Source organism: Aythya fuligula, chromosome 28 (assembly GCF_009819795.1).
Source record: "Aythya fuligula isolate bAytFul2 chromosome 28, bAytFul2.pri, whole genome shotgun sequence".
Lineage (NCBI taxonomy): Eukaryota > Metazoa > Chordata > Aves > Anseriformes > Anatidae > Aythya > Aythya fuligula.
The window spans coordinates 256,564-279,517 of NC_045586.1; the positions used below are offsets into that span (position 1 = coordinate 256,564).

The window sequence follows — 22,954 nt, forward strand, 5'->3', positions numbered from 1 at the left end:
AGGTTGTAGCTTGATGCTGATGGTTCTGTTCAGCCCTTGGCAGGAAGGATGGTGGCAGCGTGTTTGCAGAGACAGGAGCATCAGCACAGACATGCAGTTTGGTAGTCAGAGGATGTGTAACCGTGTACAATGGCAGGTTAGTATGTGAATAATCTATGAATTTAGTGCCTATTCCCAGAATATAGACCCCTGGTACCCAGAGGCAGTGCCCCCCATGTCTGTACAGACAGCAGAGTCAATTCCGTCAGCTCCAAGGTTTGTTAATGCATCTCAGTTGCCACTAGCATCAGATCTGAGTCACATCAGACTTTACAGTGCAAATACAGATTTGCACTGTAAGCAATATCCCCCCTGCCATTACCGAAAAGTCAAGTAAGCTAGAAAGACAGAGGTAATTAATTTTGAGTTATTGGGAGCCATCAATGTGATCATGAGGAACACAAAGAATGCAGCAACGGGGAGAGGCAGAAATTGAGAACATTGCATCCTGCACGCTGTCCTTTCTGAGGCGTCTTCAACCTTGCACTTCCTCCAATAGCCTCTACCAAGGTTGGCACTAATGAGATAGATGATCCTCACAAATCTTCATTTAGGGTTTAAATTTCCTCTGGTTCAAACATAATTTCTGGGAATAAATTTAGCAACTATCTGCATTAGTTACTCAGGAATGAAATAGTATACCGATGAGCCCTTTCAATGTAACTTGATATTTTTTTCCATTTCCTAGCCTGACTCTCTGTGGTGTCATTAAAACACCATGCGTGACCTGTATACTTCACAATGTCTTTTTCTTTCAACCAAAGACACCATGCCAAGGATTGTAGTGCTTCAAAAATAATAGTAATTGACAAAGTACCCAGATTAACATCCTGCTGGCTTGACCCCATTTCAAAATCCAGAGGCAGTTGTGGAATTCAATCAAACCTACTTAAGGCAATCCAAATAACATTCCAATTAAGCTGTAACATCCCTTTTCTGAGAATAAAACTTAGAGAGAGAGAAATGAAAATGAGAACAGAATTAACAAAAAAAATCCACTTTATCCTCAAAGCAGGACACAGCCTATTTTCTGAAATAGTCTCATGTGCCACTGAAACTGCAGCCGTGGACTCTCCTGTGCTTCACTTTGTGCTATTGCCTGCTGTCCTGGCATCACTAGGCACCTCACAGGAGCCTGCTCCTGTTCTCTACGCACCTCCCTCTAAATGCCAGCCTGTTCCCAGCACGGCGGGACCCTGGATGGGCAGGGAGCAGCGAGCTGGGCACCAGCCCCTGTCCCTGCATGTGTGGCTTTCCCCTGCAGGAAAATGAAGGGAATGTAGGGAGGGGCAACGCAGCCACTCCCAGCCCCACAGCTGCAATGATCCAGTCACAGCCGAGGACACGTAAGTCACAACCTTTATTTCCAGCTCTTTCCCCAGAACACGCTTCTTCCCATGGTTACAACTATTTACAGTGTTGGAACAGCACACTGCTGGCTGGGGCTGGCTGGGCTGCATGCCCCAGCCATGGGGCAAAGCAAGGCAGTGGTGGACGTGGCAGTGACAGGACATGACAGCACACAGACAGCATACAGGACTGTGAGTAATGCACGGGGACTGGGGCTTTCCCTCCCTTCACACAGGCACGGGCAGCAGCTGAGACGACATCAGCGAGAGCAGGTCCCACGGAGGGGGCCTGCAGTGAATTGGCAGCAATTCCGTGGCAACATGTGCAGCAATGGCTCGCGGGACGCAGCCCTGGCAGAAGGTAGCATCGTGCTAGCAAGCAGCAGCGGCTGGCACCAGAACAAGGGCCCCCTGCAGACCTGCCAGCCCTGACGGTGGTGAAGATGTGGCAGGGAGACCGTCCTTCCCGGAGGCGGCACCTGCTTCTGCAAACTCAGCTGCTTCCTCAGGGCTCCTCCTCTTCCTCACAAGATCAGGGATGTGTAGCCCACAGGAACAAGGCCAGTGCTGTTTCCATGGCAGCAGCGGATCCAGTCTTCATCCACAGTGGAGAGCAGCTGCAGGATGTCTCCTTTCTGGAAGCTCAGGTGCCCAGCGGCAGCACCTGTGTGGTCACACAGCGCGCGAACTTCCCTACACAACAAATGCCATCAGGGGTTCGCCTCCCCAGAAACCCCACAGATGGCTAAGAAAGGCTCGCATCAGACTGGGAGAGGCTTTGATGCTCATCTGTGGCGCCAGTGACCACCAGTAGTTGATCAACAATCCCCATCACAAAAGCATCCTGCCAAGCAGACCCTTGGAACAGCATCAGAATGGGAGCAGCATTTGCAGTGAGGAGGAGGAAAGCTCTAGGTCAGTGCTGAGGAGCAGGGAGATGGCCAAATGCAGCGTGGGAGGGCCAGGCGCCCTTCTGTGCTCGCTTGGACAGGCTGTGGGAGCACACAAGTACCACCACAGCTGGGTGGGGACCTGCCACATACTTGCTCCAAACAGGGTACTATGAACCCAGAAAGCACCCAAAAAAAAATGCTCAAAACTCCCCCACCAAAATGTCTGGGAAAAGCAACTGGTCACATGTAGGTGGGTACACATGGCCACCTGCAGCTCAGCAGAAGAGGAGGGCAATCCCCAGGGTGGGTGGTCAAGGTGCAAGTTAGCAACAGTGAGAGGTAAAATAAGAAAAGGGTATAGGATCTCTAAGCCATGCCTGGCAGCAACTGCTGCTTCTCCCCCCAAAAAGTCCACCACCAGCTTTCCAACCCCAACCATCACAGCAAGTGCCCTGCATCACCTGTGGGTCTGGGGCACATTGGATGTGTTCCTCTCTGGCTGCTCTTGGGCATGGATCTTCTCGGTCGCCAGCCCCTTCACCACCACGGCAAGGACGTGTGCGCTGGGGGACAGCCAGCTGGAGGGTCTCCTGCCACAAAGGAGAGGGAAAACGCCATGAGCTAACAGCAAGCTGCTGGGGCTGGGACCGTGTCTGGGTGGGATGAGGCTTTGCGCCATGACCAGGACACCAAGAGAAACGTTGCGCCACCTGAAACCTCGAGCTGTGTGTGCCAGGCACTCCTGCAGCACCAGGTGCCAGTCACCAGCAGTTCTGCTCAGCAGACCAGTTCTGGTGCTCCGGGAGCTGATTGAGCCATGGCAATACCACTACGGCCTGACCACGAGCTCCTGCTGTAAAGGACTGCCAGCATTCCATGGCAGCAGCACCTGGGACATGCACTAATCCCATGACATGGCAGAGCAGCCCAGGAACACAACCTGGATTATGGGCTCTACAAAGAAAAATAAATCAGGTATCCGTGCTGCCAGGTGAGACAACCCCTTCCTGAGCACACGCTGCTTCCCCACCCCTGCCTTCCCAAGCTGGGCCTTACCTGGACCTAGCTGAGACAGTGTTGGGACCGCATGGGGAACTCCGGGCAGAGGGGCTGGTGGCTCCGAAGAGCCGGCCCAGCCAGGTGCCCTTGTTGGGGCGAGGAGCGCTGCTGGCCGTGGGGCTGGAAGGGGCTGCCCGGTTCCTATCCGCACGAGGCTCTGCAGCAGCAGCCAGGGGTTTCTCTCCAGCAGTGGGAACAGCAGGATCAGTGGGTGTGCCTGCTCCAGAGGGCAGGACGAGGTCTTCAGGGGAAGAGGTCCCAGAGGTATCAGCACTGCTGCTGGGGTTCGGACTGGAGAGTTCAGGGATAGCTTTGGTCTGAAGGAACTGCAGCTCCGTGCCTCGAGGCTCGCTTGCAGGTGTTTGGGGTCGCGTCACCTGGCCAGGGCTGGAATCCTCCGCAGCCGTCTGCAGCTTCGTCCACCAGACAAAGGGGAACTTTTCCTTGCTAGGAGCAGCATAAATCCTGGAGGCCTGGCTCAGCTGGGCCCACCAGCCACCAGGGCCAGCCACTGCATCCCAAGGGCCTGCCTCGGGCCTGCCGGTCTCTGGGGAGCTGTCAGTTCCCAAGAAAGCACGACTGAGCTGATCGCCCCACCGCAGCACATGCTGGAAGGTCTGCTGCAGGGCAGCCCCCACCTGGGGGCTGGGGACCAGGCTGCACACAGCTGCTTGGGACTGGGACCTTGGGGTTTCCTCCACACCAGCTGCCCTCCCCAGAGCATCAGGGGGCATCTCATCTTCCAGGCTGGCCCCTGCAGTGCTGCTTTGGCCTTCCAGAGGAGGCTGCACAATCCCTTGAGCCTGAGCAGCGTGATGGGGAGGAGCTGGAGGTGACTCCAGATGACGGGACAAAGGTCTTGCGTCCACGGAGAGGTGATGGTGTTCAAAGAGCAGGTCAAGGTGGAATGTCAGCACCGAGAGGGGCTGGATGAGCAGCAGCAGTTCATCAGCAAGGTGGGGAAGAGGGCCTTGGCTCAGGGCAAAGAAGGCCGTAGGAAAATACAGCACGGATATAACACCTACAAGATATGAGCAACGCTGGAGAGCTGGCAAATGCTCCCTACCCCTTACCCACAGATTCCCCCCAGGGCCTGCTGGTCCATCCTAGCAGGTCTGACGAAGAGCTTTCTGCTGAGGGTTGTGCTGAAGATGTTCCAAATTGCCTCCCTGACTGCCTTCACCCAGTGGGATGGCCACGGAAAGCAATGCCCCATTCACTGTGGGAATCCTGACCAAGCGTTTTGTGAGGAAAGGGTGTGGGAATTCCTACGCTGGCTTTCTGGCTTTGCACAAGTAGAAGAGGACTAGTTGGGGGGTGGGGACACACTTCTGGGCACTGTGTCCTACCTGGGCTATTCTGCAGGTGAGAGATCCACTGCTCCAGCTGCTTAGTACTAAGCAAAGTAAAGGAAACCAGAGTTAGAGCCCTCAGAACTCTGTTCCAGCCAGCCATCACAGCAAGGACAGCCTGGGTCAACAAGGACCAATACTCACTTCAAAAGGCCAAGGATAAAGGCATGAAACTTCTGCCTGGTGCTGTTGAGAGGGGCCAGTCCAGCCACATGCCAGCAGAGGTTTTGCAAAGAGCGGGTATTGGGCCCTGCGGAACACACAATATGCAGAAAATCACTGTGGACACAAGTCCAACCCAGTCAGATCCCAGGCTGGAAAAGGACCCCAGGCACCTTGAGGTGCTGGGCCTAATGTCTCCAGGAGCACACTCCCCACACCTACCTGTCTTCACGGAGGCTTCCACCAAGCTCCAGGGGGAATTCCTCCTCTGGCCTGTGATAACATCCTTCTGGAATGGCTTCAGCCCATCCTCCACCAAGCCATAGAGCGCAGGGCAGAGCGTGTGCAGCAGCAGGTAACCCACATCTGGGCTGAGCCAGCTGTCTCCCAGCTGCGTCTGAAGCAGGGAGGCATCAGCATTTAGGCACAAGGAGAGGGGAGGGGAAAGGGAGCACCTCACCCTGAGCCTGCAGGGGCAGATGGTGGGATTCTTCACTCCCAGCTGGTTCTGCCTGACTGTGCCACCTCTAGAGGTGGGCAATCAGGATCTGACATGCACCAGGGAGCACGGCTGAGCTCCCCAAACCCCTCCTGCCAAAGCCCGTGTGGCCTTTCCTTCCTTCCGACCACCCCAGCCCCACCAGAGCCTCAGCCCAGGCCCTCACCTTCTGCACCAGGTTCCGCGCGGTGCTGAAGTGGGCGATAATCTTATCCACGGCGGTGCTGACAGCAATCAACAGGGCTGCCGGACAACGGAAAGGAAGGAGTCAACACGGCAACAAACACCACGGCCGCAGCAGCATCTGCTCCGTCCCTCTGCAGCACCATGGGGCTGACCAGCCCCGGCTGTGGCAAGCAGCAGCTCAGCACCCCAAGGCCTGGAGGAGCCGGAGAGGGGCCAGCTGGCGGGACCGGGGGCTCCAGGAGCCACTGCAGGGCAGGGGGCTGCCAAGGGGCTGCCGCGGGGACCCTCAGCTCCTCGGGGCTGCAAAGAGCAGCGGCTTCCGAGGAAAGAGCCCGGGGGGGGTGCGAGCCCTGCCCCTGTGCCCGAGGCTGCCCAAGAAAGCCGGGGGCTGAGCCCCGCCGCCCCCCTCCCCGCCCCCGGGGCCCCGTTACCTTTCTTCTGCTCCGCCAGGGCCCCGCGGCTTCTCCCCGAGCTCCCCCCGCAGGGCTGCGCCGCGCCCGTGGCTCCCGCGGCGGGCGGCGAGGGCCTGGCTGGAGAGAGGGGAGGCCGCGGTGAGGCTCGGGGCACAGCCGGCTCCAGGCCCCGGCCCCGGGCCCCGGCCCCGGCCCCAGCCCCGGTCCGCCCCCAGCCCCGGTCCGCCCCCCCCGGTCCCACTCACCGCGCCGGGGGCCGGGGCCGGGCCCAGCCGGGCCGCGGTCGCTCATGGAGCCGGAGGCCGCGGCCAGGCGAAGGGCGGCGGTGGAGCGGGGCGGGCCGGGCCCCGCTGCCCTTGGGGCCCGCCCAGGGCCTTACCCCGCGGGCTCGGGCGGGGCGAGAAACGAAGGGGAACGGGAGAAGGGCGGCGGGGCGAGGGAAGGGCCGAGGCCGGGGGAGACGCAGGGGGAGCGGCCCGGGTGGGGCTCCCGGCCCCCCGCAGCAGTGACGGGGGGAACCCGGGATTGCGAGGAGCCGCTGGAGCCCCCCCGGCCCCTCTGCGGCCGGGGCTGCCGGGCCTGCAGGCCGTGGATCCCGCAGCTCCTCCCAGCCCCGCGCACCGGTCCTCAAAAGGGCGATGCTATGGACCCAGTCCCCTTACCCAGCACCTGAAAGAGGGGGTGCCCTGCAGCAAGGGTGGTGGCCTCTGGTGACCCAAACTTACCCTCCTTGCAGGTCTCATCTCCTCGCTCAACCTTCCCTGGCACCCAGGGGTCCCCGCCAGGCCTCCCAAGCCTCCAAACCAGCACGTCTCCATTGCAGCCAGAGCCTGGCCCCTTCTCTTCTGGCATGCAGATCTGCGGCAGCAGCTTGCCTTCCTCAGCATCCCCCAGCTGCCCCTCTGCGATGGGCTGCAGTCCCGGGCGAGATCTCCTCCTCTTTGTCTGGTGGCTTTCTGTAGACGCCAGCAATTGTCTGCCCGATGGCACGGGTGGCATCCAGCTCGAGCCACAACTGCCTGCAGACATTTCGAGGGGTGCAGACGGGTGCTGAGATGCCACCAGCTCCACCCGCTCACTGTCTGCCTGGCCCCTGGGCTTGTTGGAGGCACTGCGGTATCGGAGCTCCTTGAAAGTGGTCACCTCTCTCTGCCTCGAACCAGGAGGCCTCGCCCGCCACTCCTGCTGAAGCTGCAGCTGGGGCAGCTCCTGGCCTGCAGTGCTGGAGAGGAGCTCGCTGGGGGGTGGCAGCTCGGTGTCTGGTGAGAAAATAATCAGCCAGTCACTTCGGTCACCCCTGGCCTGGGCAAGCGTGGTCCCAGTGGTGTTTCTCTTCCTCTTCTGGGCAAGCTCGTGGAAGGAGGTGATGTTCTTCTTGCCTCCATCTCTGCCAAGGTCACCCAAGGCGGGCTCTGGCTCAGCTGGCCTCGCGGGCAGGACCGGCTGCTCTGCTCTGTGCCCATTGAGAATCTGCAGCTGTCTCCGGGGACGGGGAGGTACGGGAGGGGGGATGCTCTTAACCCAGGTCCGTGGCTCAGGAGCACTGCTCAGACTGTGATCCTGCTGGCCTAGCACAGCCAATGCTGGAGGTGTGGCGGCTGGGTCAGGAAAGGGGTTGCAGTTAGGGTCTAGGTCAACGCAGGTGCTTGTGGTCTCTTGTGCCACTGTGCTGACAGAGGGATCGTCGTACTGGGAGTTGAGCGAGCTGCTGCTGCAGAGGCTGTCTGGGCTCTCTCCAGCCGGGATGTCTGCTTCCTGGAGCACTGCTGGGTTGAGGTTGCCATCTTTTCCATCCCATGTCCTGCCCTGGTCAGCCAGCAGCAGGTCATCCCCCACATCTTCTGTGGGAACGACATCGGGCTGATTTTCAGGGGATTGGGACCCTTCTCCTGAGAACCCCCTGCAGTACACAGACACCGGGGAGTCATCCAAGCTGAAATCCGAGCAACTACTGACAGAGGAGGAGGTGGAAGCCAGATTGCAAGGGGAAGCCACCTCCTCCTCAGCATGCAGGCAGGAGAAATCTTCTTGAGCTGCCTGGTTCTGGAGAGCCAGCGTCACAGGCAGCTCAGTGTGAGACTCGCAGCACTGGCATTTCAAAGAGGGATTGTTGGAATTGGCATCCACTTGCTCACAGTTCTCCTGACAGCCGCTGCAGCATTTCTGCTCCCCCTGACTCATGGAGTCAGAGGTCTCTTGGAGCTCCGGGTGCCGGGAGAGATGCAGCCCCAGTGAGATGTGCTGCAGGTGGATATGATTGAGGTTGCACAGCAGGCCTTTCTTCGGAGCCAGCATGATGCTGTCTTACTGGTAGCTCTGGGGCTCCTCAGAGAGCCCCACAGCTCTTCTGCTCACACCATCCAGCTCCCTGCAAACATCCAGCGTCTACTCATGCAGCGGCGGCGAAAGCAGTGGCGCAAACCCGGAGAACAACAAACTGGGAAAGAGAACAAAGATGCTGACCTTGTGGAAGTCGCCGGGCAGGGCAGGCTGCAGGGACCAGCCCGAGGGCTCACGGGGACAGAAACGCATCCAGCAACGGGGGGGGGCTCCCCCACAGCTCCCCCGGGCTCAGGCCTTGTGTCTGGGCAGGGGTCTGCAGCCGCTCGCGGCTCCCCAGGGCAGGGCTCGAGCGCAGGCTGAGGAAGCGTGGGCAGGTCCAGGCGCCCGCAGTAGCAGGGCTGGATTCCCTCTGCCAGCTCTCGGCAGCCAGGGAGCGTCTCAGAGATGCTGTCAAGGAGAAAACGCCCTTGAAACGTCAGGCAGCGAAGCTCCTGGCCTCCGGCCAAAGGAACACGGCCCCGGCAGCGCTCCGAGGGCAGCGCATCAATGGCCAAAGAAGCCCAAAACGCGCTGGGGGTGGGGGGGTCGCTCGGCCCCGGCCTGGCCTCAGGAGGGGGCTGCAGCCCGGACACCCCTGCGGCTGCTGCCGAGCCCGGAGCCCCCCAGGCGCTGCCGAGCTCCATCCCCGTGCGTTTTGCCCCAGCCGACGGCCCCTCACCGCGGGCGGCCCCGGCTCGCCCCGCACGGCCCCGGGCTCGCCGCGGAGCCCCGCAACCGGAGGGTGCCGGGGGGGAGTCCCGAGAGCCCGACCCAGAGCTCGGAGCCTCCCCCAGCCCCTCCGCCGACCCCCGGCCCCGCTCCCCCCCGCTCACCCCTCGTCGCTGCGGCGGCTCCGGGCTCTGACTGCGGCGGCGGCTGCGGGGAGGAGCCGCGGCCCCGGCCCCGCCCCGGTGAGCGCAGCCCCGGGAGGGGGGAGCCCGGCCTGCCCCCAGCGCCAAGGAACACAAGAGGCAGCAGAACGGCAATAAATTACGTTTATTGGAGCAGGCCTGGCGGCCCGAGCACCAGGAGGGGAGCTGCTACGAGCCCCGCCGACCCCAGCCTGAAGGCAGCAGGGCGGTGGCACCACCGCGCACCCAACACCGGGGCTGCCAGCCCACCTCTGGCAGCAGAGCCCGAACAGTTCACCAACAGGCCTGCCAGCACACCCTCATTTCTGTCGTTTGTAAATCTTCTGAGCTAGGCCAAGGAAAATCTCCTTTGGGAGCCGGTTGGCGTGCTTTTTGATCAGTTCCTGCAGGCGCTGATAGCTCTTCTCCTCGTACTCCTGGAAAGCAGCCTTCATGCCTAGAGTCTCGTAGAGTTCCTTCACCTTAGCCACCTTCTCTGGCTCCTTACGGCCGTAGTTCTCCTGAGAAGGCACCAGAATGAGTAAGTTTGGGGTTTAGCTTATGGCTATGACAATAGTTGCTCTTTCAAAACGTGGCAAGAGTCACCTCTTCTGCTCCCTTGTGTCTTACAGTGCTCAGAACAACTGAGCCTCCTCCCACCCCGGTACCATCACTGCTGCCATGCATAGCACAGCTTTCCAGGTACACCTTACAGCTCGACACCTCCTCTACACTGTGCCCTTAGGCAGGGAGTCTGCGTTACCTCTCCCACCATGTCAGAGCGGTTCTGTAAGCCTGCGGGCATTACCTCCAGGATCTGCCTCTGATCTGGTGTGACCCGACGCAGGCACTCCACCACCAGCCAGCTGCACTTATTGTCCTGGATATCGGTGCCAACCTTCCCTGTTAGTGCTGGGTCACCAAAGCAGTCCAGGTAATCATCCTGTACAAAGACAGAAACATGAGTACCACAACCACGTCTTACAAGTCCTGTGGGGACTGGGAGGCACCTTGTACCTGGATCTGAAAGAATTCACCCATCTCCAGCAAGATTGCTTTGGCATTGTCGTGTTCCTCCTTACTGTCAATACCAGTCTAAAAGAGAGAAGAAAAAAAAAAAAAAGCCTTCCAGTATTTGTTTTTTACACCTTCATCTCCCAGACCACCTGCTTTCTTAGACAGCCTTATGCTGTTTAGGCACCACCTTTCTCCCCTTAACACCTTTCAACAGAACTCACCATGTACATGGCAGCAGCCACTGGCAGGTAGAAGGAGTAAAATGCGGTCTTGTACTTAACGATTGCCTTATACCTGTGGGAGAGGAACCACATTTAGTGAGAAATCCCAGGCCTTCCCTTCCCATTGGTGCCCAGCAAATCAAAGACAGCAGGAGAAGTGCAGCATCACCCTCTAAACCACCTCCAAGTTCTGACAGCAGACAAAGATTTGGTCTGGACTTTGGTCTGACAGATGACAGCAGAATTTTAGCAAGCTGGTTTTGTGCTTCACAGTCCAGAAGGGACACCAGCAGAGCCACACAGCCAGCATTGGGCTGGCATCTGTCCCCTCCAATTTCTTCACCTTTGCTCACTGAAGCGATTCAAATCCACCTGGGTGACAGGAGCAGTGATGAGGTCCAGCATCTGCCCCAGCTCAGTTTGGTAGGCAGTCTGAAGAGGAAACATTTAAGGATTTATTCACATGGTCCTCAGGAAAGTCTCAACAGTACAGTAAAAACCCCCAAGTTCAGCCCCATTTTAGCTCCTTGCCAAGGCTGAAGAAGGGTGCATTTTTGGTGGGATGCCCAAGGACTTACAGAGCAGACTAAGATCCACGCACCATCAAACAGGACTGGGATTAGTCCCGAGATGGGTCCATGGAAGGAGACGTGGGGGCAGCCTCACCTGCAGAAAGAGCTCCAGCAAGTGCAGGTAGTACGGGCGCTCCCCACAGTACTTCTTCAGCATCCTGTAGACAGATGACTCGAGGAGGAAGGCATCATTGATCGCATCCAACCCAATTCCCTCCTGCACCAGGAGGACAAGAAGAGGCTGGGTTGCAGCACACCCAACATCACGGCACCCCCACAGCCCCCCAGCAGGCAGCGACGTCCCAGCTCCACGGCCACTCTCACCTTCTTGTACCAGCAAAGCTGCCCCCGGCGCGTCAGGGACTGGTCCATGATGTCGTCGGCCACCAGGAAAAAGGCCTGGAACTGCAAAAGGCTGGGTTAGGGGGCAGCTGCGGGACGGGGGCCCTCAGAGGCGGGGGGCACGGTGCGGACCCGTGCCCGGCTCTCACCAGCTCGATGCACCAGCCGACGGCCAGGGCGCAGCGGAGGCTCTCGGGGTCCTGCTGCTGGGGGCCCGCCAGCTCCCGGAAGGCTGCGAGCACCGTCAGCCCCCGGTTGTACTTCCCGCCCGGCGCGTTGTACTCCAGCACCTGTGGGGAGAGGTGAGTGGGCAACCCCCGGCCTCCCCAACACTGGAACCCCCCCGGGACCTCACCAGGACCCCCCCGGGACCCCCCTGGGACCTAACCGGGACCTCCCCCCGGGCACCCGAACCGGAACCTCACCGGGACCCATGCCGGCCTCACTGGAACCCCCCGGGACCCCCACCAGGACCTCCCCAGGACCCAACCGGGACCCCCCCCCGGGACCCCCTCCGGGCCCCCCGCCCGGGCCTTACCGGGAGCCCCCCGGGACCTCACCGGGCCCCCCCCCCCGAGCCCCCCCCGTCCTCACCTCCTTCAGCCGGGCCACGGCGTCGCCCACCTCGGGGTGCCCCAGCCCGTCCCCGGTGAGGTCCCGGACCACCTGGGGGAAGAAGCCCACGAACTCCTCCCGCTCGCCGCCCGCCGCCCGCCGCGCGCCGTCCCCGCTCATCGCGCCCTGCCCGCACCGGACCCCTCGGCCCCGCTCCTCCACGCTCGCCCCCGCGACCTCCGGGGACGGCTCCGCCCCGGCGCCGGGCGCGGGGTTTGCCGGGGCGCGTAGTCCGGAGCCAGGGGGAGCGCCGCGAGCCGCGCGGCGGGCGGACTACAACTCCCGGCGTGCCCCGCGAGGAGGGGGAGGAGCCAGCGGGCGGCCGCACCTGGCGCCTGCATTCATTGGCCCGCTCCATCGCATGAAGATGGAACCAAGGAGGCTCGGCCAATAGAAGAGCGGGAGGGGCGGCACCGAGACGCCTGATTGGTGAAGGGGGGGAATGGAGCGAGGGCGCGGCGGCAGCGCGGGGGCGGGGTCGGGACTGGGGACCGGGGACCGGGATGGGGACCGGGACCGTCCCGCGTTGCGCCCCCGGCCCTGCCCGGCCGCCGTCGGCACAGCCTGGCCCCTTCGGGGGGCTGGGGCCGGGGCAACCGGCGGCTTCCACGCGCCCCCGCTCCGCCTCGCCCCGGTGTCACCGGGAATAACGGGGCGAGGGAGGAGCCGCCGATGGGCCCGGGGCTCCTCGGGTGTCACCGAGCCTCAGCCGCGCTGTCCCGGGGTTGTCCCGGTGCTGGGCGCAGCGCGGGGGGTGCCCGTGGTGCCCGTGCCCATGGTGCCTGTGCCCGGTGCCCGGTGCCCGGTGCCGTGCTGGCGGTGCCGGCGCAGGGTCAGAGCCACCGGGCACAGGCCCGAGCCGAGCCCCGTGCAGGGTGTGCCGGCACCGTGGGACGGGCACTGAGCACCGCAAGCCCCCCGGCCCGCCCCGTGCTGTGTGACCTTCGTTTAATCTGTTTAATGCCCGCAGTCTGCTCCGCAATCAGCCTCCCCCCCCCCGGGTTAATAAACGGAAGGGAAATGGAAGGGGAAAATCAGCAAAGATTAAACGTTAATCCCCCGGGGCCCAAATGCCGGTGGGGTGAGGGGAAGGGGGGGATCTGCGGCTGTGCTGCTCCTCCTGTGCTGCCCGAGGTTGTGGGGCTGGGAGGAGGCACCCCAAGATGCTCCTCGGGGTTCCCCATCTGCTCCTGGCTGTCGGGGGAAGGCAATTAAATCCTGCTGTTAACGAGGACCGGGGCTGCCCCTCTGCGGCACCCCACCGCTGCCCCATCCCGTCCTCGTGGGCAAGGCACCGCGGCCGGCGCGGGCTGCACTGAAGGAGGCTCCCTCAGACCAGCTCAGAATCTCTCTTTATTATTTAAACCCATTATGTACAACGACCAAAAAATAAATAATAATAAATAAATTAAAAAAAAAAAAAACGCTTTTAAATTCTCTGCAATATGAAAACTACAAGCTCTGTACATCGACTGCCGTGAGTGCAAGAGTGAAGGAGCATGGTCTTTGGTGACGAGACTCGCGCCCACTCACGCCACAGAGACGCGCACGTGGCCGGCACCCCCGGCCCTAAACCCCCAGCCGCCCCCCTCCTGCCTCCCCTCGGGGATGGGACACCGGGGTCCTGACCGCCGGGGACAGGAGCTGCCGCAGCTCGCAGCAGGCGCTGGTCGCCACGGTGGAGCCGGCCGCAGCGGTGACCGGAGCGCGGGGTGGCTCCGGCTCCTGGCACGGGTCTGCGGCCGTGGGGAGGGGTGACCGGCAGCACGGCTGGCAGAAATGGTGCCGCACTCAGTGCCACCCAGCCTGGCCCACGCTCTCTGTGAGGAACACCTATGATGACCACTAAGACATCTACATCACGGGGTGTAAACACGGCCTGGGGGATGTCTGACTGCGCGGCCCGGCCGCAGACCCCTTCCCGAGGGGCTGCCGGGGAGACACCGACCATGGGGATGGAGTGGGACGCGGGAGCTGGGTGGGGAAGGGGAGTTCAAGTCCATGAAAAAAAAGGCAGTGCTGGACATCCCCTCCGACGGACACGCTAATGGATTCCCACTGGGCTGCTGCGCCCTGAGGGCTCGGCTCCTGGAGCAGCCAAGTGGTTCAAACTGGTCCCAATATCCCAAAACATGAGGGGGGAGAACTGAAGGACTCACTTCAGGAAGTACTGCGTGAAACAAAACCCTCGCCCGCTGCGCCAGGCGGCTGGGGCCGGGTGTGCCAGGGCCGCCGGGTCCCATGGGCCCCGCTCAGCGGCAGCCAAGCCCCAGAGCGCGACTACAAGCCATGGGTCCTGACTCTAGTAGTGGAAAGCAGCTCGCGCAGCGCAGCGGGGTCAGGAGGGAACACTACTCTAACCAGGACTGGTAACGCGGTTGAGCCCAAAGCAACACTGTAAGCAGAGCTCAGCTGCTCGGCAGAGCCACAACTCGAACACACACGGATGACTACTGGCTCTGGAGGGGCAGTTGGGGTTGGCTGCGGAGCCCCCAAGCCCCTGCCCTTCTGTGTGGGAAGGGCAAGGGGAGGCAGCCCCGCAGCCCCACATGCCACCCAGGCGCTGCCCGGGGTTGGTGTCTCCTCAAGCCCGCCTTCTGCTCGCTGCAGCGCTGGTGATCAGCCTCTCCAGGCGGTCCATAAAGGGGACCGCAGCACGGGGCAGGAGGGGACCGAAGCCCGGACCACGCATCCCCCCTGGAGCTGCAGGCAGCCGGATTGCCCCCGTGCTGCTTCCACACGGGAGCATGGCCAAGGGCCTGGGCTCGGTGCCCAGGCATGGGGCAGAGCCCCGCCAGGCACATCCCAGCCCCAGTGAGCTGCCAGCGGAGCTTTGGCAGGGCCAAGCACTCCGCAAAGGCCTTGCAGCACCTCAGAGGTGAGGCAAAGCCAGGCAGAGGCATCCCGGGGGATGCTGTGGAGGCAGAGCTGTCTGCCCCTGCCTTTGGCACTTGGCACGCCAGGGCTGGCCTGGCTGGCACAGGGCTCCAGCAGCACCAGGGCCCAACACCGAGCCCTGAGCGTGGCTGCTGGCACCTCGGGGAGAGGGGACCTGGCCCCCGCCTGGCCCCAGGTACCTGCGCTCTGCCTGCCCAGTGAGACCCCACAGTGGGCTCCAGCCCCCTCTGCCCTCAGCACCAGTGGGGTGCTGGCTCTCTCCCCTCTCCCAAAAAGCCAAAGTGCTGGGCAGATCTCTGTGGGGATGGTGTGGGGATGCTGCGGGTACTGTTGTGGGAGGACGAGCCCAGCAGAGCCTGCCAGCATCACCCTGGCCCCGAGGAGAGGCTGCAGGGAGCGAGGGCAGAGCAGAGAGGGGCCCAGCCCCGAAGGAGTAGCTGTGGGGAGCTGGGCTCCCCTGGGAGGCCTGGATTTGGGGCGAGGGCTCCAACTTTGCCTGCTGCCTCCAGAAGGAGGGTAGGTGGCAGGATAGAAACGGTGATGGAGCGGGTGGGGAGAGCAATGGCACGGTCCTTGGGAGAGCCCCCTCCTCATCCTGCCAGGCCAGCTCCTGGGGCTGCTCCAAGCCCACCCCTGCTGCGTCCCCCGCACCCAGCATGTCCGGTGCGTGTCCCCGTGCCCTGCCTCTCACCTCGCCTCCCCTCGGACAGAGCCAGGCCTCCACAAGGTGCTCTGCCTCTCCTGCTGCCTCCGCTCTCCTCCCGCGGGTGCCACCTCGGTGCCTGTCTCTCTCTTACCCGTGCACGGGTGCCGCTGGGGGCTCACATGTTGGATGGGAGCTTGGGCTTCCCCGTTTCCACCTCAGGGCTGAAGGCCACGGAGCCCTTGCGGGAGGGAGCTGCCGCCTGCCTGGGTGCAGAGACTGGGGACTGCGGGGTGGACGCTCCTGCCACGGAGCGGCTCGCTTGAGCCAGCGATCCTGAAGGCATCTGCTGCGGGTGTGCTGGCTGACCTGTGATCCCCGGACATGGCTTGGCGAGGAGTCCGGCTACCGAGGGAGAGGATCTGCGGGCCAGGTTCCCCACGGATTTCCTCCCCTGCTGCAGGGAGCTCCCGTCTGCTTGCTGAGCAACCTTGTTGGGCAAGGAGGGCTGGGAAGCCGAGAGGAGACGGACATCCTGGGTGAGCCGCCCCACGGGCAGGCCCTGGATGCTCCTGTGCTTCACCAGCTGCTGCGGCTGCATCAGAAGCGAGATGTGGGAGCCGGTGGCCCGGGACAGGCTGTAGTGGAGCGTTCTCCCCGCCGGCAGCGCCTGCTCCGAGCTGGGGGACGGAGCCCCCGCCGCCTGCTGCAGCAGAGAAGTGGAAACCGAGGTGCCCCGGGACTTGGAGAGCTGGGGCTGGGATCCTGCCGGGGGCTGCTTGGCCGCTGGCGGCAGCTCTCCCTTCTGCGCCGCACGCGGCAAGGGCTGCCCCCCGTGGCTTGGTCGCTGGCCCCCGCTTTCCAGGGGTGCCTGGGACTGGACCATCGGGGAGGAAGGCGAACCGGCGGCCGGTGTCTGCAGGTGGGACTGCGCCCCCGATGGGGAGCTGACCGAGGAGGGCCGGGAGCCCCCCAGGCTGGGCTGGGACCTGCGCACCTGCTTCGTCAGCAGGGTGGCCTCAGGTGACAGCGGGCTGGAGATGGAGGAGGGCGGCAGGAAGATGTGGGCCTGCAGGCTGTGTTGGTGAGTCAAGGCAATGGCCACGTTGGTGGTGGCAGCGGCTGTCTGCAGGGGCGCGTGCACCAGCGGCTCCCAGATCACCGGCTTGCCACTCAGCTCCCGGCCCATCGTCATCTGCTGCAGCTCCTGGATGTTGTGGGCCACATCCTGGTCATGCTTCACGATCTGCTGGATCATCTCATTGTTCATGGGCCCTGAGCTGTGCTCAGCTCGCTTGCGGAGCAAGATGGAGTTCTTCTTCCCTGGGTGAAAGGTAGTGGTGTCACCCTCCCTAGGAGCTCTCAGGGACACCGTGCAGGGCAGGGGTGATGGTGGGGAAGGGACGATAAAACCTCACTGCTTTACCAAATGGAAGCAAGGCTTTGGGGAGGGTCCTGGCTTCAGCACAGAGGGAGAAGTAGGGGCAAAACAGAGCCCAAAGGATGATTCCAAAGGCTCCGGGCTGGGGGCTGGAGTCTGTGGTCCCACTTGTACTCAGCAGGCAAGGGGGGACGAGGACGAGCAACTGGCCAATGCCAGACAGGGCAAATATGTGTAGGGAGGGTGACAGCCCCACCCTGGGAAGCTCATCAGCATTGCCCAGATCCTGTCTGGGAGGAAAGAGGGGCCCTGGTGGCAGGCTGCATCCCTCTGCTCCCCCTCCTCATCGCTGGGGACCCGTGAGGCTGGAGTGCTGGGACCCTGGGAGCAGACACAGAGGTGGCTGTGTGGGGCACAGGGGCTGCTCCTCACCTATGCGATCCAGACGGTCCATGGCCACCGTCTCAAAGGCCCTGCGCATCATGGGGTACTCCTCCAGCACCTCATTGAAATTATCCACCGACAGGGAGTAGAGGCGGCAGTAAGTGTCAGCTCGCACGCTGGCCGTCCGCCTGCCCCGTGTCAGCAGGCAGATTTCTGCAGGGAGAGAGATTGAGGTGGCGGAGTGATGCAGCCATCTGTCCCCTCCCCAGAGACCTCCCCAGAGCAGGGACAGGGCTGCCTAGCGCTCCCACAGGAACAGCACGGCTCAGGAGAAGGAGCAAAGCCAGGAGTCTGGACAGCCACAGCCGTGCCCTGGGCCACACACAACCTGTTCCTCCCTCCCCGGGCCATGGAGACATCCTTGGATGCAGCTCCTGCAGTCACCCGACCCAGTTCTCTTCCAGAACTGTGCTTGTAGCCCAGAAACTTGGCCCAGGTGCTCTGCTCTGAACACCTCTGCTCTATGGCCAGAGGCTGGCTGGGCGGATGCCCTCTCTGGCCAAGACAGCCAGAATTCAGGGCTCTCTGACTGCTGGTTCCCCTGATCACCCTGTGGGACAAGACACCCTGCAAGAACCGGGGAGGTGGACTTCTGAGCCCCAGAAACCCGAGGGAGGTGGATGCCCAGCCTTTGGCGTTGGTGCTGAGGGGATGGACAGAGGGTGCAAGCATCACATATCCCCCAGCAGCTCTCATGTCCCTCTGCTCTCCAAGTCCCTCAGCACAGCCTCACCCCCAAAGTAGGAGCCATCAGACAGCTTTGTCTCCTTGTTGCCCTTGGTGAGGATGCTGACCACCCCGTGCTGGATGAAGTACATCTTTTTGCCCACAGTGCCCTCGCGGATGATGAAGTCTCCAGGCTGGAAGACCTCGAAGCGCAGCTTGGTTAGCATGGCTGTCACGAAGTTGGGGTCCGCGTTGGCAAACAGGGGCATGTTGGCCACCAGGTTGCGGCAGTTGAAGTTGATGATCTCCTGTGGGGTGAGGAGCAGGTCAGCGCTGACCCCGGTGAGCACTGCCCTCCTTCCCCCACACCACCAGCACTGGGGTGCCTGCCCATACCTCCTTGAGTGGCTCGCTGAGCTCCCCCAGGATGTTCTCCTCATCAAACATCTTGCCCTGGTAGCGGTGCTCGTAATACTCGTGGATGCGCTGGCGCGTGTCCCCAGGCAGCTTGTGAAATGACATGTACTGCTCCACTTGCTTGTACTGCGGGGACAGGAGAGAGCCACGCTGGGCTGCGCTGAAATGAGCTGCGCCGTGCCAGGGCTGGCAGCACCGCCGGCTCACACCTTCCCTCTCCTTGGCGGTGAGGAGCAGCCACTGCCAGAGCTGGGACCCCCGTGCGCTCAGGGCAGAGAGGGTCCCACGGCAGAGGCCGGGATGCGGGCCTCACTATGCCAGGGTGAACCCCGGCAGGATGACTGGGGTGTCCCTATCCAAACAGGGAGCCTGCCCCCCTGACACCCCCACCTCCTGAGCAGGCAGCAAGGGCAGAGAGCAGGGCAGGAGGCTGCCGGGCAGGGAGCCTGCACCGAGCAGGTTTTGGAGCTCGACCCACTTGTGCCGGCATGACTTCCCCCAGGATCCAGGCACTCTCTCCAGCACCCTGCTGACCTTCTCCTGGTACTGGCGCCGGGATGAGTCCAGCGACTGGATGAGGGCAGTGGCGTGGCCGATGAACATGGCGTAGCAGGTGGCTCCCACGATCATGCTCAGCATCGTGAGCCAGACGTCGGTCATACCCTCGGGCGCCTGCTGGCCATAGCCAATGCACAGCATGTGGCTCATGGCCTTGAACAGGGCGTGCGAGTACTGCTTCCCCCAGGAGTCGTTCTGCAGAAGAGGGAACAGCAGTGCTGGGGGGCTCTGTTGGAAGGAGCCACTGGGCAGAACAGTCCAGTTCCCCCTCCCCGCAGCCAGCAAAAAGGTATTTGATGTGTCCACAACCGAAGGGCAGAGCTCTGCCTGGGGAAGAGGATCAGGGACTGGGACTGCCTCTGGGGGAGCAGACAGGAGCCCTGGTGCCCTGTTCCCTCCTGGCAGGGCACAAGGGATTCCCCTGGCCGGTCCAACTCCAGCAGCAGCCAAGGTGGGCTGAGACAGGAAGAGGATGCAGAGATTCCCCCCACACCATCTCACTGCTGCTCCGCAGCACACGGATCCACCGGGCAGCTCTGGGGGCTGAGTGTGCCCAGGCGTTTGAGCGGTCGAGATGTGCAAGCACCTCCTCTCCTCCCCCTGGTGGATGCAGCACCAGTATCGCCCCTGCCCGGGGCACTCACCACCATGTGGTTGATGGAGACCCAGCAGTCCTCCGGGAAGTCTTGCAACATTGGCACCAGGAACTGGAGGCACCCATCCCAGTGACACAGCAGCAGCATCATGCCGATGAGGTTGAAGATCCTCACCACAGCACTCGCCAGGTCGTAAGTCATATGGAAGATCTGGGGAAGAGGCAGGAGCGCAGCTACAGAGAAACTGTCTCTTTCCCCATTATGGTCGCTTCAACTCCCTCCTCCAGCCAGCCGGACCCCACAGCCAGAGATCCCTGACCTGCCCCGAGACCCTGCCCCGGGCCTGGGACCTCCGAGGGACCCTCACCTCCTCCCACTGGTGGATGTAGCGGATGAGGCGTGAGAGGCGCAGCAGGCGCAGCAGGCTGAGGATCTTGGTGAAGCGGACGATGCGTAGGGCCCGCGCTGTCTTGTAGACGTCCGAATCCACCTGGGTCTCGAGGTCAACGATGAGGAAGATGTAGTCAACCGGGATGGAGGAGATGAAGTCAACCAGGAACCAGCTCTTCAGGTACTTCATTTTGATGGTGTGAGGGTCGAGGATGATCTCTGTGTTGTCCTCCACCACGATGCCTGTCCGGAAGTTCAGGACCAGGTCAGCCAGGAAGAAGGTGTCTGAAAGCACGTTGAAAACGATCCAGGGCGGGGTGTTCTCGTCCTTAAAGAAGGTGATGCCCACAGGCAGGATGATCAAATTCCCCACCATCAGGAGCAGCATGATGAGATCCCAGTAGAACCTGCAGGAAGGCAGCAGGCAGGGAGCAGGAGGAGAGGTGGGACAGAAGGTTAGAAAAGAAACCCAGGACCAAAGCTGGAGTCCAACATGTCACAAAGAGGAGAGCGCAGGGAGGACACGGGCTTTGCTCCCCAGAGCTCCCCATCGTCCGCCAGCTCCCAACCACGGCCCAGGCTGGCTTAGAAGGATTTGGGATAAGCCTTGCTGCTTACACAAACCCAGTGCTGAGCTCCCAGGGCATCCGAGGGACTCGGGGCCAGGGAGGCACTTGGGATGGTAGCGTGGGGCAGCCGGGCAGGAGCGAACAAAGGCCAGACAAGTGCCATCCCCATGGAGAAGGTGGAACGAACGTGTCTGACCCCAAAAGGGTGCTTGTGAGTGGTGGGCAGGAGCTACACGGTCCTAGGCCTGCAGGAGCACCTCATCTGCCTCCTTTCTCTGAGAGGACAAGCTCAGAGGCTTCAGAAGTAAATCCACGAGGTCCCCAGCATCGGCTGGTTAGAGTTTGATGGTGCCCTGAAATTCAGCATCCCCAGCCACGCGTAAAGGCTGTTTGCCTTCTTCATGCAAACACATGCAATGCTCGGGGGGCTTCCCAGCTCCACGCCCGAAGTTTTTATGGGGTCTGGAAAAGAAAGCCCAGCTCCCGCTTTTGGGTGCCCTGCTCAGTCCCAGCTGAGGCTGGTGCTCTCTGCCCCCGGGGGTGAGGACACCTCGCCCGTGTTAACGCTGCCTCAGCCACGGCCAGGGCTTGCTTGTGTGGGTGAGGAGGCACCGGCCAGGTAGAACGGAGCTGACCTGGCTGCACAAACACCTCCCGCACCCCAACTCTGTGCCCTGAATGGGAAAACAGCCTGCCCCCCGCCAGCTGCCGGGCGCACTCGATTCAGATTTAGGCTTAAGCTCTTTAGGGCAGGCCCCGTCCTTCACTCCGTGTCACGGCGAGCACACAGGGCCCTGATCTCCGTGGCCTTTGAGGATCCCCGTAATGTGATAAACACCAGCGTAATCCAGCCGGCTCGCTGCATGTCACCTTCACAACGGGCTGAAGCTCCTGCAGAGCTCGGGCTCGCAAACCTGGGGGGCGGCTTTCCTCCCAAAAGGTCCACGAGGGCTTTGCGCCCCTCGGGGTCACTCTGGGGAGGCGCGGGGCGGTCTGCGGGGGGCACCGCAGGCCCTGGAGGCTGCGGAGCTGCCCACAGGTGCCGGGGACCTGCACCAGGTGCCAGCCCCCCTCTGGAGCTCCTCACCCGGCTGGGGACGTCGGCCGTGTCACGGCTCGCCGTGGGAGATGACTGCCTCGCAGCTTCATCCCCCGTAGAGAAAGCCCACCCTATATGACTCAACATCCCCGTGACACCCAGTTCCTCCCACATCAGCCGGCCCTGCGCTCTTCCCGGCGATCCCGGTGTCACGGTGAGGCAGGCCCGGCGCCTCGCAGCGCCCTGCCCTCTCCTCCTCCGGCAGCTCGGGGCTGCGGGGCCGGTGCTCGGGCAGGCTCCGCGGGCACCGTGTGGGGTCTGCGCGAGTCCTGCACACGTTTGGCAATTCAAAGCGGTGTCAAGGGAGGAAAGCTTTGCGTGGGGGCAGAACCAGGCGGCCCCTTCCTCCTCCTCCTTGGCGTGCCCGGAGCTGGGGGCTGCCGGGGAGCTCCTTGCCCGGCGGGGAGCCCCAGGGGGCCGGGGGGATACCGGAGACCGGGAGGGGGCTGAACCGGAGGAAACTTGGCTGAGTTATCGCGGGGCTGGCTTCGGACGTGCCCAGGGTGGGGAAGGGGCCGGGGGGCTCGCGGTGCGGGCGGCGGGGTCGGAGCCTCGCCAGCCCCGGTTGCTCGGGGCCGCCTCCGCTGTCCCCCGGAGGGGCCGGGGGAGCACCGCCGGTGCCCCTCACTTGTTGCCCCGCCGGGCGCTGCCGGTGCGGCGGGGCCGGGAGGGAGCCGCGCTCAGCACCAGGGACAGCGGCGGAGGGGCCGGGCACCGAGCACCGGGCACCGACCACCGGGTACCGGGCACCGAGGCCGGGCCCGTCCGGGGGGAGCGGGGCCCGGGTCCCACCTGAAGTCGCTGTAGGGGTGGATGATCCAGGCGCCGGCCGACTTCACCCGCTGCCGCTCGATCTCCACGGCCCGGTGGCTGCCGAACATGCGCAGCGAGAACTTGTTCACGGCGGGCTGCAGCATGGCCCCGAGCTGCCGCTGCACGAACGTGCCCGCCGCCGCCGCCGCCGCCTCGCCCTCCGCCACGATCTGCTCCGCCGCCGCCGGCGAGGCCGGGGCCGCGCCCGCCGCCCCCCGAGCGGCCGCCCCCGCCGCCGCTTCCCCGTCCGGCACCGGCGGCTTCTCCCGGGGCTCGGGGCTCCGGCCCGGCGCCGCGTCCATGCCGCCGCCGCCGCCGCCGCCGCGCCTCACGTTTCCTTCAAACGCCCTTGCCCGGGCGCCCTGCCCGCCGCCCCGCCGCACATGCCCGGCCCCGGGCGGCCGCTCGCTCGCCGCCCCCGGCCGCTCGCTCACCGGCGCCCGCGGCCCCGGCGGCGCCCGCCTGTTGCGCACGCCCTGGCGCGGGCACCGCGGCCGGGCCCCGCCGCCAGCGGGGAGGCGCCGGCGGCAGCGGAGCAGCGCCGAGCACCGAGGCCCGGGCGGCGGCACGGGAGCGGCGGCGGCGGCA

General features: G+C 63.0%; 3 protein-coding genes across 4 annotated transcripts; all 3 read right to left on the reverse strand.

Annotated features, from left to right (window-relative positions):
* Positions 1 to 1,380: 1,380 nt before the first annotated feature.
* On the reverse strand, positions 1,381 to 9,139 carry RUSC1 (RUN and SH3 domain containing 1). 2 transcript variants are annotated; one of them, XM_032204519.1, is made up of 10 exons: positions 9,108 to 9,139; positions 6,678 to 8,389; positions 5,971 to 6,069; positions 5,520 to 5,596; positions 5,077 to 5,251; positions 4,837 to 4,942; positions 4,690 to 4,736; positions 3,338 to 4,361; positions 2,743 to 2,871; positions 1,381 to 2,081 (listed from the first exon to the last, which is right to left on the reverse strand). In XM_032204519.1, the coding sequence occupies exons 2-10, from the start codon at positions 8,245 to 8,247 to the stop codon at positions 1,913 to 1,915; spliced, it is 3,396 nt and encodes a 1,131-aa protein (XP_032060410.1). In that variant the 5' UTR covers positions 8,248 to 8,389; positions 9,108 to 9,139; the 3' UTR covers positions 1,381 to 1,912. The 2 variants fall into 2 exon arrangements, with proteins under 2 accessions (XP_032060410.1, XP_032060409.1); XM_032204518.1 differs by having other exon boundaries at positions 6,678 to 8,682; positions 9,108 to 9,137.
* Positions 9,140 to 9,252: 113 nt separating this feature from the next.
* Positions 9,253 to 12,037, reverse strand: FDPS (farnesyl diphosphate synthase). Its single transcript, XM_032204409.1, has 9 exons — positions 11,872 to 12,037; positions 11,427 to 11,567; positions 11,260 to 11,340; positions 11,030 to 11,152; positions 10,707 to 10,795; positions 10,364 to 10,436; positions 10,143 to 10,220; positions 9,934 to 10,068; positions 9,253 to 9,646 (listed from the first exon to the last, which is right to left on the reverse strand). Exons 1-9 carry the CDS (start codon positions 12,010 to 12,012, stop codon positions 9,446 to 9,448), a joined length of 1,062 nt encoding a protein of 353 aa, XP_032060300.1. The 5' UTR covers positions 12,013 to 12,037; the 3' UTR covers positions 9,253 to 9,445.
* Positions 12,038 to 14,939: 2,902 nt separating this feature from the next.
* Positions 14,940 to 22,668, reverse strand: HCN3 (hyperpolarization activated cyclic nucleotide gated potassium channel 3). The gene is made up of 8 exons (XM_032204672.1): positions 22,346 to 22,668; positions 19,863 to 20,292; positions 19,544 to 19,705; positions 18,876 to 19,094; positions 18,321 to 18,467; positions 17,992 to 18,232; positions 17,247 to 17,411; positions 14,940 to 16,756 (listed from the first exon to the last, which is right to left on the reverse strand). The coding sequence occupies exons 1-8, from the start codon at positions 22,666 to 22,668 to the stop codon at positions 15,612 to 15,614; spliced, it is 2,832 nt and encodes a 943-aa protein (XP_032060563.1). The 3' UTR covers positions 14,940 to 15,611.
* Between the last annotated feature and the right edge of the window lie 286 nt (positions 22,669 to 22,954).

Excerpts from the sequence above, each read along its gene's own strand:
- HCN3 (XM_032204672.1), bottom strand. The coding sequence starts at position 22,668 with ATGGACGCGGCGCCGGGCCGGAGCCCCGAGCCCCGGGAGAAGCCGCCG. Across the intron at positions 19,095-19,543 it reads TCTCCATCAACCACATGGTG|AACGACTCCTGGGGGAAGCA; the intron begins GTGAGTGCCCCG and ends CCTCTTCTGCAG. Across the intron at positions 18,468-18,875 it reads GGCGCCAGTACCAGGAGAAG|TACAAGCAAGTGGAGCAGTA; the intron begins GTCAGCAGGGTG and ends CTGTCCCCGCAG.
- RUSC1 (XM_032204519.1), bottom strand. The coding sequence starts at position 8,247 with ATGCTGGCTCCGAAGAAAGGCCTGCTGTGCAACCTCAATCATATCCAC. Across the intron at positions 2,872-3,337 it reads ACTGTCTCAGCTAGGTCCAG|GAGACCCTCCAGCTGGCTGT; the intron begins GTAAGGCCCAGC and ends CCTTTGTGGCAG. Across the intron at positions 2,082-2,742 it reads AATGTGCCCCAGACCCACAG|GGAAGTTCGCGCGCTGTGTG; the intron begins GTGATGCAGGGC and ends TTTGTTGTGTAG.
- FDPS (XM_032204409.1), bottom strand. The coding sequence starts at position 12,012 with ATGAGCGGGGACGGCGCGCGGCGGGCGGCGGGCGGCGAGCGGGAGGAG. Across the intron at positions 11,153-11,259 it reads AGCTTTGCTGGTACAAGAAG|GAGGGAATTGGGTTGGATGC; the intron begins GTGAGAGTGGCC and ends CTCCTGGTGCAG. Across the intron at positions 10,796-11,029 it reads TGCTGGAGCTCTTTCTGCAG|ACTGCCTACCAAACTGAGCT; the intron begins GTGAGGCTGCCC and ends TTTCCTCTTCAG.